Source organism: Onychostruthus taczanowskii, unplaced genomic scaffold (genome assembly GCF_017590055.1).
Source record: "Onychostruthus taczanowskii isolate IOZ18803 unplaced genomic scaffold, ASM1759005v1 scaffold107, whole genome shotgun sequence".
Classification (NCBI taxonomy): Eukaryota; Metazoa; Chordata; class Aves; order Passeriformes; family Passeridae; genus Onychostruthus; species Onychostruthus taczanowskii.
The window spans coordinates 2,398,464-2,410,813 of record NW_024497297.1 but is presented as its reverse complement, the minus strand read 5'-3'; the positions used below and the strand labels follow the sequence as shown (position 1 = coordinate 2,410,813).

Sequence of the window (12,350 nt, the reverse complement as noted above, 5' to 3'; positions counted from 1 at the left end):
GTGTGGGATCACGTAGATGGATTTCAGTGCTCCAGGCACAGGGAACCTGTTTGTTCAGGACGTGCAGCTCTCTGAGGTCATCCCTGGTGCCACTGCAGGAAAAATTCCCCTGGATCCCTTGCATCCAGCTGAGTGTCCTTCCCTTCCCTTCCCTTCCCTTCCCTTCCCTTCCCTTCCCAGATCCATGAGTCCCACCCAGGGGAGTGTGCTGGTTCTCTCTGGAGTGTGGCTCCTCATGGAGGGGTTGGGATCCCAGGGAAGGAATATTGCCAAGAAATGGCAGAGAAGAGATGGAGGAGGCTGGGTTTCCATGCTGGGAAATGCCATTCCGTGTGGGAAATGGGCTGGGATCCTGTGACCCACCCTGAGGCTCTGACACCCCCACAGAACTCTCTTGGTTGCTCCAACTGAGCATTCCTAAGGGCTTCTTTCCAGGGGCTGAGGCCATTGGAGCAGCAGTGTTCCCTCTCCCTGGCTGTTTTCCATTTCTCCTCTCCCAAACGGGAATGTCAGCGCGGGCTCTGGATGTGCTCGGGTAACTTTCCACCGTGGCCGCTCACATTCCCTGTTTGGGGCTCAGCTGGCTGATCTGGGGCTGTAAAGCTCCCCGGAGAGATAAGGGGCCTTTTGCTCTCATTCCAAGAGTGATCCCTCCTGCAGATAGGACCTGGTATCTCCCATCTCGCTGGGAATGCCGGCGAGTGCGTCAGGGAGCTGCCTCCAGCAATTCCTGCTGCAGAGAGGCTCTGCCAGAACGCTGGAACGTTCCTGCTCCTTCTGCCCTGGGTTTTACCCCACACATGTCCTGTCCTCATGCCACACGTGTCCAGGGAAAGTCACTGTGCAGGGAATGGAAACGCTCCGGCCCCTCCGCGGCTGCAGCGATGAGCAGGAGTGATGCCTTCGCCTTGTCTTCCTTCCTAAAACATCCCAAAAAAAAAAAAAAAAAAAAAAACCCAACCCAACCAAACCAAAAAACCCAAACCAACCCAAAATTCCCCTTGTCTTCCTTCCTAAAACATCCCCAAAAAAAAAAAAAACCCCAACCCAACCAGACCAAAAAACCTCAACCAGACCAAAAAACCTCAGTCAGACACAAAAAAATGCAACCAGACAAAAAACCCATAACCAGACCAAAAAAACCCAACCAGACCAAAAAAACCCAACCAGACCAAAAAACCTCAGTCAGACACAAAAAAATGCAACCAGACAAAAAACCCATAACCAGACCAAAAAATCTTACTGGACAAAAACCACAACGAGGCAAAAGAACCCCAACCAGACAAAAAACCCATAACCAGACCAAAAAATCTGACTGGACAATAACCCCAACCAGACCAAAAAATCCCAGTCAGACAGAAAAAAAACCCAACCAGACAAAAAAAAAAAAAAAAAAAAACCCAGTCAGACAAAAAAAAACCCCAACTGTCCTCATGCCACACGTGTCCAGGGAAAGTCACTGTGCAGGGAATGGAAACGCTCCGGCCCCTCCGCGGCTGCAGCGATGAGCAGGAGTGATGCCTTCGCCTTGTCTTCCTTCCTAATTCCTAAAACATCCCCAAAAAAAAAAAAACCCCAACCCAACCAGACCAAAAAAACCCAACCAGACCAAAAAACCTCAGTCAGACACAAAAAAATGCAACCAGACAAAAAACCCATAACCAGACCAAAAAATCTTACTGGACAAAAACCACGAGGCAAAAGAACCCCAACCAGACAAAAAACCCATAACCAGACCAAAAAATCTGACTGGACAATAACCCCAACCAGACCAAAAAATCCCAGTCAGACACAAAAAAACCCCAACCAGACAAAAAAAAACCCAGTCAGACACAAAAAACCCCAACCAAAACACAATTCTTGGTAGGGTTGAAGGACAGCACGAGGTGAAGCCAGCAGGAAGTTCATGCCGTGCTGGTTCCTGCTGAGGAGAACCAAACCCTTGGATTGCTGAGCAGGCAGAACTGGGAATTGCACAGGACCACCCTAAAAGTGGATGGAGTTAAGAGTTTCAAGAGTGAATTTCCTGGCCCTTAGTAGACTGGCTGGGCAGTTCCTTGCTCACAGTTATTTCCTGTAGGGATTTGTGCTTTCCTGGCTTGGAGGGAGGAGTGTGGAGCTCCATGATGAGGTCTGGCTCTGAAATAGTCCCAAAACTCCTCCAAAATGCCCTGCTGGGAGCTGGGGAGAAGCACAGGGACCTGCAGCCCCCTCTGGAATTGTTCTTTTTCCTTCTGGTGTGGAGTAACTTTGCTGCTGCTGCATCCTGGCTTTGCTGCTGCCGCATCCTGGCTTTCTGCTGATATATCCTGGCTTTCTGCTGATATATCCTGGCTTTCTGCTGATATATCCTGGGCTTTCTGCTGATATATCCTGGCTTTTCTGCTCCTGTCGGGAACACCTGGCATGACTCCCCTCCAGGCACCTGGCTGGGGGGCCTTGCTGCCCTCCTGTGTGCCTTGCACGTGTCCTGCTCCCTTTTCCACACTGTTCCCACCCCAGCCAGCCCCTGATGGATGCTGAGCACTGTCCTGCTCGGGGAGGTGCAGCTCCTCAGGAGGCTGAGGAATGCAGGATTTGGGGTGGGATGTGGAGGGCTGCTCCCCCTCCTCCTGTGTCCTCCGTCCCAAGTCCTCATCCAGCTCCAAACCCAATCCTTTAGAGCTGTCGTTCCTATGATTTCACTGTAAATAGAATTTTGTATCTTCTCTGACTATTGCTAATAAATGGTTGCAAAACTGTTCCTGTGCCTGTTCCTGCTCTGGTTGTGCGGGTGCTGCTTCATCCCTTCAGATGTAAACAAGATCCTGGCATGGCCCAGAGGTTTAACGGAGCCCGAGTCACCTCTTCCCCGGTTATGAGTAAGGAAAACATCCCACACAGAGCAATAAAAGCACATGGATCTGGAACAGGTGTCATGGCTGCGGAGTAGCTGAGAACTGAGGGCCAAAGGGCTCCTGGAATGAGGGATTTGCTCCCTTTCCCACTCAGTTTATATGGCCACAGGATTCAAAATTCAATGAGTGGGGATAAGTCGTGGGAGGGCTTCAGCTCCAAGGGAATTTTCTGCCGTGCTGGAGAGCAGCTGGAGCTTTCCCAAGAGTAAATGGAGGAAAAAAATTCCTCCACGGACAATTCAACACCCAAAAGGAGAGCCTGCGCTGGGAGGGATGAATTCCCATCTCAGTCCCTCAGCTCTGAAGGGATGGCTGTCCAGGACAGAAATCCCAATGCAGCAGGGATTGGATCCTCCCCAAAAGCAGTCTGTGCTTTTGGGAAGGAGTCAAACCCAAAATGTGGGCAATTTGGTTCCTGGGAAGTGATGCTGAGCAGCCAGGAGGGATTTTCTTGCATTTTCTGCAGAAAAAAAAGACTGAAGTGGAACATTCTCACACAAATAATGAGGTGTCCAAGAGCAGGATGAGGCATCATCAGCGTTCCCTGAAACTACCACAGACATGATGAAAGGCTGATGATTCCATCAAATTTCAGCACTGGGCTTTTGGATGCTCAGGCAAAAAATTGGATTAATCAGACTGAAACCATCAAAGGAAGGATGGAGGGATGCAGGATAAGGGGGAAGATTGGTCAGTGTGTGAGAGATGCTGGAAGGAGGAAGGGATGGAGCTGCTTCCCATGCCTGTTGAAAACAGGAATTTGGGGCTCCTAAATCCAGCCAGAGAGAGTCAGAGGAGACTTCAAACCCCTGAATTCCACTGCCTGGAGAAGGGGGGAAATTGTATTTATTTTTGCACTTTTTTCTGCCTTTCTTTTGTGCCCGGGGGTCCCACACAGGGAGGATGAGGAGCTGCTGGAGAGAGCCCAGAGGAGGCCACGGAGCTGCTAAGGGCTGGAGCCCCTCTGGAGCCAGGCTGGGAGAGCTGGGGGTGCTCACCCCACTGCAGGGAGAGCTCAGAGCCTGTGCAGGGCCTGGAGGGGCTCCAGGAGAGCTGCAGAGGGACTGGGGACAAGGGACAGGGGGACAGGACACAGGGAATGGCTGCCACTGCAGGGGGCAGGGATGGATGGGAGATTGGGCAGGAATTCCTCCCTGGGAGGGTGGGCAGGCCCTGGGATGGATTTCCCAGAGCTGGCCCTGGATCCCTGGCAGTGCCCAGGCCAGGCAGGAGCAGCCTGGGGCAGTGGGAGGTGTCCCTGCCATGGCAGGGGTTTGGGTGGGATGAGCTTTGAGATCCCTCACCCCAGAGCATTCCCTGACTCCAGGACGTCCAGGCCCAAGCCATCCCCGTGTCCCACGGGGAGCTCGTGCTGTGACCGGGCTCCTTCCAGCTCCTCCAACCCCACGGAGTCCAGCTGATCCTGGACAGGATGTTCTGGGATGGATTTCCCAGAGCAGCTGGGGCTGCCCCTGCATCCCTGGAAGTGCCCAAAGTCAGATTGGATGGGGCTTGGAGCAGCCTGGGAAAGTGGGAGGTGTCCCTGGCAATGGGACGGGATGGGATGGGACAGGATGGGATGGGATGGGATGGGACAGGAGGATGTTAAGGTCCCTCCCCACCCAAACCATTCCGTGATCCCATGAAAACACAGAAGGGCCGATGCAAGGAGCCAGAGCCTTTCACCTGCATTTGTGAGCTCCAGGCGCCCTCTGCTCTCCATGCTGTGCTTGAAACCAGCAGCACATGAAACGCAGCTTCTTGTGCCAGCTTAACCCTACACCTGCGCCAGGCTTGGTTTTAACCTGCACCTCCTCTCCCTTAAAGCCCCTTTTAACAGAGAACTTTCATTTTCTTCTGCTTTAAAACCTCTCTCAGCTGCAGCCCGTGGGGTCCTGGGCCCCCCCAGCACCATCATGTATTTAATTGTGATTTAAACAACTTTTACTTGTCATTGATGTGTATAACATTTATACAGTATTTATTTTATAACATCAGTCTATATTATTCAAATATGCTTTCAATAGCGTTGATATAAGCAGCATTTACACGCTATTTATTTGAACAAAATTCATATGTTTTATACGACAAAATATTATGTTTATATTACTTAATTAACAGGTTCGTGTAATTTAAACGCCCTAACCCCGCCAAGGCCTCAAGGCCTCAGACCCTCTGGGGGCCGCGGCGTCGCCATGGCAACGGGGGGGGAGCATTCAAAGGGGACACACGGGTGGTCGGCGCCGTCCCTCTGCAGCTTGGCAGGGCCCAGACAGGATTCTTTACACAAAATCTCTTCTTTTCACCCCCAAGTGGGTGCCCTGGTGGTGGTGTCCCTTGTCCTTGTCCCTTGTCCCTGTCCCTCCTCCGGACATTTCTGCCCCGGAACGTTTCTCCCCAGTTGCCGTTCATTTCTGCCCCGGAACGTTTCTCTCCAGTTGCGGTTCCCGCCCGGAGCGGGGAGCAGTGCCAAGATGGCGGCGCCCATCAGCCGTGATAGCCGCCGCTCCGAGCCTGGCGCGGCTCCCTACGGCAACTTCCCGAATTATTCCCGGTTCCACCCGCCCGAAGGGCGCATCAGCCTCCTGCCCCAAGGGCTCCTGCGCAGCCTCTTCCCCGCGGCCACCCGCCCGCTCCTCGGGCTCGATGTGGGCTGCAACTCCGGGGTGAGGGGGCCACACGCAGGCGGGTTTGGGGCACCTTTGTGGGGGTGTGGGGGCGACTGGGGAGGCACCAGTTTGGGGTGTTGGGGGCACTGGGACAGACTGGGAAGTCCTGGCGTGGGGTCCTGGGTGACACTGGTACAGACTGCTGTGGGGTGCTGGGAATACTGTGAGGCACTGGTGGGGACACTGGGGACACTGGCAGTACTGGGGGTACTGGGGCACACTGGGGAGGCACTGCTGGGGGCAGTTGACACTCGGACAGACTGGGGGGCACAGAGGACAATCCAGCCCGTGGAAAAGGCTCGGGATGAGGCACTGGCGTGGGGTGGTGCAGACTGGGAACGCTGGTGGGGAACAAAGGAGGGCAGTGGGACAAACTGGGAATGCAGGGAAAGGCAGGGGCCTGGGGGAGATGGAGCAGCCGAGGGAGGCACTGGTGGGGCGTGCTGGGGGCACTGGGAGAGATGGGCAGCGCTGGGGCAGGCAGTGCCCAGCGTGGGAGGGAGCACTGGGAGCAGTGGGACAGTCACCTCCATGGGGCACTGGGAGGAGTGGGGCAGACTGGGGAGAAACATTGTCCTGGGTCTGTTAATTCCCTCTGGGAATGGGGACTCCTCCCCTGCCCTGGACAGGCCTTTCCATGAGGAGTTTTCCTAAAACTGAATCTAAACCTCCCCTGGGATCTGCTTCCTCTCATTCTGTTCCTGGGAGCAGATCCTGATCCCTGCTGCTCCACCTCCTGTCCAGTTTGGAGAGTGAGGAGGTCCCACGTGAGACCCCCAGCTCCCTCAGGGATTTCCAGCTCAGACTGGTGCTCCAGCCCTTTCCCAGCTCCAGACACATTCCAGTCCCTCAGAGGCCTGCCCTGGATCCAGGTGTGGCCTCACCTGACCCAGCAAAGGTGAATCATTGATCCCACCTGAAACCCACCCTGGCCAGGACACTGCTGCTGTTCCTGGGCTTTGGAATTCCCCTGAGGCATTACCAAAGGGACAATTCCAGCTCCCATTCCAGGTGAGCCGGTGGAGCAGGTCAGTGAGAGGCACCTGTCACCACCAGAGGACGTTCCCAGCCTGTCCTGTGCCGGTGGCTCCAGGAGCTCCATGGGATCTCCTTTAATTAAGGATTAATTCACTTTCCACCAGTGTGCACTGTGGAAAGAGATTCCAGGCTGGGGACCTGGACATTCCAGGGGCTTGGAGGCCCTGCTCTTGTGGAAGGTGTCCCGTGGCAGGGGTGGAGATAAGCTGTGTTCCTCCAGCCCAGAGCATTCCATGATTCCCTGGATTTTGGAGCAGGCCCTCACTGTGGGGGTGTCAGCACAGGGGGATCCCCTGTAATAATAACTGAAATAAGTTACACAGACTCCAGCACTCACAGAAGGTTGAGCCATTTCTTTATTAAGAAACCCATTGCTTTTTTTACACCCTGGTTTGCTACAGGGGGACCTAATTGGTCCTTTAATTAAAACACCATCACCATTGGCTAATTAACAAACCACTCTTTGATAAACAAATCTCCACATGTTCACAACACCGGGTGCAGCAAGTGAAGATAGGAATTGTTTCTCATTCTTTTCTCTGATCTTCTCACAGCCTTCCCCAGAGCCATGCCTGGGAAAGCTGTGCCTCTCTCTGTGGCCACAGAGCTGCTGCCCCATGGGGGATCCACTCCAGGTGCTCAGGGCTCCCAGGACAGATCTTTTGCTGATCTTGGTTAGATTTTCCTTTGGACAGCCACGAGAGGAAGCTCTGGGAGCTCTCCCTGAATCCCTGTTTTCCTCCTGCAGGAGCTCAGCGTGGCTCTGTACCAGCACCTGCTGGGGCTCCAGGACAGCAATTCCAGCCCGGAGCCGCCAGGGGCCGGGAAGGAGCTGAAGCTGCTGTGCTGTGACATCGATCCCGAGCTGATCCGGAGGGCCCAGCAGAGCAGCCCCTTCCCTGCTTCCATCTCCTTCGCCAGCCTGGACATCATGGACTCGGGGGCCAGGGAGCCCTTCCTGAGCTCCTACCTGGAGCGCTTCGGCCGCTCCTCCTTCGACATCGGCTTCTGCATGTCCGTGACCATGTGGATCCACCTGAACCACGGCGACAGGGGCCTGCTGGAGTTCCTGGCCCTGCTGGCCTCGCTGTGCACCTTCCTGCTGGTGGAGCCCCAGCCCTGGAGGTGCTACCGGGCGGCCGCGCGCCGGCTCCGCAGGCTGGGCCGCGATGACTTCGAGCACTTCCGCTCGCTGCGGATCAACGGGGACATGGCCGAGAGCGTCACCCGCATCCTGACCCAGGAGTGTGCCATGGAGCTGGTCTGCTCCTTCGGGAGCACCTCCTGGGACAGGAGCCTGCTGCTCTTCAAATCCACCGCTGCCCGTCCCGAGGGCTCCGGCTGAGGGCCGGCCTCGCGCTGCCGTGGGTTCACGGGCGAGGAGGCGGAGTGGGAATTCCTGAATCCCTGCTAGGACCGGGCCTTGGCTTCCTGTGGGAGTCCAGGGCAAGGAATGTGTGTGACTGATTGTTTTTAACCGGTTTTGTGGGGTGGGAGGTTGTTCAAGGAAGTGCTCCTGGAGTCCAAGTTCCTACATGTGCTTTCCACGTGTATTCCCTGGAATACCAGTCCCTCAGAGGCCTGCCTTGGATCCAGGTTTGGCCTCACCTGGCCCAGCAAAGGTGAATTATTGATCCCACCTGAAACCCACCCTGGCTGGGACACTGCTGCTGTTCTGGAATACCAGGGAACATGCCCTAGGGAATGTAGAATGTCCTGATTGGAACGGCCTCACAAGGATCCTCCAGTCCAGCTCCTGGCCCTGCACAAGGCATCCAAAACTCCCCCAGGACTGGGGTGAGGCACCTGCAGGACAATCCCTTCCCTGGACCCAGCAGCCCAGGCTGAATTCTCCTAGTACAGGGGTTTATCCCTAATGGTGAGTGCTTTTGGGAGAATTGAAAGGGCCTCACAAGGATTCTCCAGTCCAGCTTCTGGCCCTGCACAAGACATTCCAAAAAAATCCCATTAACCCCAAAATCCTGATGCCCAGGTTGTCCAGACATTCCCAGACCTCCAGAATCATGGAATATCCCAGAGCTGAAAGGGACCTGTGAGGATCTGAGAGTCATGGAACATCCAGTGTTGGAAGGGACCTGCCTGGGTCATCAACTCCAACTCCTGGTCCTGCACAGGACATCCCAAAATCCCACCCACTGCCTGAGAGTGTTGCCCAAGCATTCCCTGACCTCCAGAATTATGGAATAATCAGAGTTGAAAGGTACCCACAAGGATCACAGAGTCATGGAGTACCCTGAGTTGGAAGGGACCAACTCCAACTCCTGGCCCAGGACAACCCAAAAATCCCCCTGATGCCAAAATCCCAGCACCCTGAGCTCTGGCTTCTTGGGGCTGTCACCATTCCCTGGGGAGTTATTCCAGTGCCGAGCACCCTCTGGATGAGGAGCCCTTTCCCAAAATCCACCCAAAACTCCCCCAGGACTGGGGTGAGGCACCTGCAGGACAATCCCCTGCCTGGACCCAGCAGCCAGGCTGAACTCTCCCAGGACAGGCTCATCCCTAACGGTGAGTGCTTTTGGGAATGATATCCTTGGAATAAAAATCACTGAATTTTATCCTAAATTCCGTGTTGGGGTTTTTAATCCCACTTTTATTCCCATTCCTTTCAGCACCTCAGGGGTGCCAGGGAACTGAGCAGGTAATTCTGTTGTACTTCCACTTTTCCTTGCTGCAATGGGAGCGAGGGAAGCCCAGGGGTGTCCCGAGCCTTGTTCCAGGTGAGCTCCATCCCAGAGGGACAGGAGGTGTCACCTCCAGGAGGTGGTGCTCGTGTGTCGCTGCTCCTGCCCAGGTGAGCAGGGACAGGGGAAAACCTGGATGGATTTGTCCTTGTCCTTACTGGGAATTCCTTGTTTCCTCCTGCAGGGAGAGTGTAGGGGGGAAAGGAAATGTGTGGATCTGTCAGGGGAAGGGAAGGGAAGGGAAGGGAAGGGAAGGGAAGGGGAGGGAAGGGAAGGGAAGGGGAGGGAGAGCTTGGAGCCCCATCTGGTGCCTAAAGGGGCTCCAGGAGAGCTGGAGAGGGGCTTCAGAGAAGGAATGGAGGGACAGGACACAGGGAATGGCTCCCAGTGCCAGAGGGCAGGGATAGATGGGATATTGGGAAGGAATTCCTCTCTGGGAGGGTGGGGAAGCCCTGGAATGAATTTCCCAGAGCAGCTGTGGCTGCCCCTGGATCCCTGGCAGTGCCCAAGGCCAGGTTGGAGCAGCCTGGGACAGTGGAATGCGTCCCTGACGATGGGATGGATTTTAAGGTCCCTTCCCACCCAAACCATTCCATGACCCCGGGTGTTTCAGGATGCTGAGCAGGGCTGCAGGAAAACTTTGAGGCCCTTCCCATAAATGCAACTTCCCCAGGGATCCTGCAGCTCCCCCAGCACCTGAATCCCTTTGGGAACTGAGCAGCTCCCTGACATTCCAGGAGCTCTGGGGAAGCTCTGCTGACTCCAGGGCTGTCACTCAAGGTGTGTTTTCCTCCCTTTGCTCCTGCTGCTCTTTCCCAGCCGTGCTGCTGGGGGCACTGGAGGATCATGCATCCCACACCCTTCGCCCATGGAATGTTTCCCTTCCCTTGTGTCAATATTTGGTGCTGTTTTCTTTCACCTTTGAAATGTTTCTGAACTAAGCCCAGCCCCATCCCTGCTCCCAGTTAAAGGGGGAAAGAATTTCTGCCTTTCTTTTTCCTTTGGGGATTTTCATGCTTCCCTGTGAAAAATTCTAGGAAGAGTTGCTAGGAAGGTGCCTCCCAAATTGTTGTCCCTGCACCTGGCTGGAAGAATCTTTTCCTTCAGGCATACCCTGGTTCATGTTCCTTATTTATTGGGAATCCCCCCAGGATGTGCCTGTGGAGTCCTCCTGGGCTGCTGTTTGAGGGAGGAGTGTGGGTTGGAGTTGATAGTTCCTATTTTATTTTTATGGAGTTGATAGTTCCTATTTTCCCAGCTTTTCCATGCTGTCCCTGCCTGGTGTGTGTCTGTAACTGCAATGGCTCCTTATCTCTCATTCCTGGACTTTGGAATTGCTGATATGGCTCAGGAGTGGCCCAGCTCCAGAATTCCCTCTGCTTGACTTTGGCACAGCCAAATCCTTTGGGTTTTACCACAAATACAGCTCAGAATGGTCAAAACAAGTCCCTGTGCTCAGCCTGGAGAAAAGGAGGCTTAGGGGGGACCCTCTTCCTCTCCTGGTGGAGCCAGGGGGGATTTGGGATCTGCTACCAGGGAACAAGAGAAAAACAGCCTCAAGTTGGAAGTTTGGGCTGCATATTGAGAAAATTCCCTCATGGAAAGGGTTGTAAAGCACTGGAAGGGGCTGCCCAGGGCAGTGGGGAGTCCCCATCCCAGGGAGTGTCCAAGAAAAGTGTGGATGTGGCACTTGGGGACATGGTCAGGGATGACCAAGGTGGTGCTGTGTTGATGATCGGACTCAATCATCTCTGAGGGCTTTTCCAACCTGAACAATTCCATGGTTTTGTGATCCTGGGATACTGCAGAGCTCAGCATGGAGTCAGTCCTTCAGCGAAGAGGAGGAAAGATCACTTTCATTTTCCTTTCAGCTCCGTGCTCCTGCTGTCCAGGAAGGTGTGGGACTGGAGAGGTGGGAGCAGCTCTGGGACCCAGCAATGGCAGAGCCTGGAGGAGATCCCGTGGATCCCAGCTGCAGTAAGGATCTGGAGAATTCTACTTTGAACACTCTGCATTTCCCATATCACTAAAATGTGTTCCCAGTTTTCCTGAGGGTGGGACAGAGGGAAATTCCAGCTGGGGGTTAAACCCACATCTGCTCCTTGGACAGCAGCAAAGCTCTGTGGTGATTCCTCATGGAGAAGGAATGGTCATGGGGAGGTGGAGGTCCTGGACTTGGGGAAGGTTTTGCCTGGGAAGGAACTCCTAATATTCCATCCCACCCCTGCCATGGGCAGGGACACCTCCCACTGTGCCAGGCTGCTCCAAGCCCCATCCAGCCTGGACACTTCCAGGGATCCAGGGGCAGCCCCAGCTGCTCTGGACAACCTGCCTCAGTTTCCTTGAAGGACCCCTGGGCTTGGTCACCCTGGTAGGATTCAGGACACCTGGAGCAGGGCAGGAGAGGGATGTCCCTGATCCCAGGATAGACCTGCCAGTGGTGGCTGCTGCTGCTGAGGGAGCAGGAGCTTCCCTGGGAGTGCACAGCTCCCCTGGAGCATCTGGCTGAGCTTTGGGATTGTTCCTGAGCTCTGAGCTTTGGGATTGTTCCCAAGATTTGGGATTGTTCCTGAGCTTTGGGATTGTTCCCAAGCTTTGCGATTGTTCCTGAGCTCTGAGCTTTGGGATTGTTCCCAAGCTTTGGGATTGTTCCTGAGCTCTGAGCTTTGGGATTGTTCCCAAGCTTTGGGATTGTTCCTGAGCTTTGGGATTGTTCCCGAGCTTTGGGATTGTTCCCGAGCTCCGAGCTTTGGGATTGTTCCCAAGCACCAAGCTTTGGGATTGTTTCTGAGCTTTGGGATTGTTCCTGGCCTCCAGCCCAGTTTGCCTCTGTTTTTCCCTCCCCAGAGTGGGTTTGATTCCCTGATGGGGAATCTTGGCTGTGTGATTGCACAGCGCTTTTGGGATGGAGAACCTGAGGAGCTGAGCTGGAGCCTGGGCTCAGAGCTGTGCCCTGTTCCCAGTAATCCCTGCAGGGATTAATTAGTCCCCTGCCAAGTGCTGGGACTCATTAAGCCTCCCTCCTGCTGTGGGGAGGTCGCTCT

The 12,350-nt window shown here is 54.6% G+C and overlaps 1 protein-coding gene across 2 annotated transcripts; it reads left to right on the top strand.

The window, feature by feature from the left end:
• The first annotated feature begins 5,352 nt into the window (after nt 1–5,352).
• Nucleotides 5,353–11,253, top strand: BCDIN3D (BCDIN3 domain containing RNA methyltransferase). 2 transcript variants are annotated; one of them, XR_005953648.1, is made up of 3 exons: nt 5,353–5,563; nt 7,353–9,130; nt 11,178–11,253. XR_005953648.1 is itself a non-coding variant. In XM_041418022.1 (2 exons), exons 1-2 carry the CDS (start codon nt 5,372–5,374, stop codon nt 7,947–7,949), a joined length of 789 nt encoding a protein of 262 aa, XP_041273956.1. In that variant the 3' UTR covers nt 7,950–9,187. The 2 variants fall into 2 exon arrangements, 1 of the variants encoding a protein (XP_041273956.1); XM_041418022.1 differs by lacking the exon at nt 11,178–11,253 and having other exon boundaries at nt 5,372–5,563; nt 7,353–9,187.
• The last annotated feature ends 1,097 nt before the right edge of the window (nt 11,254–12,350 follow it).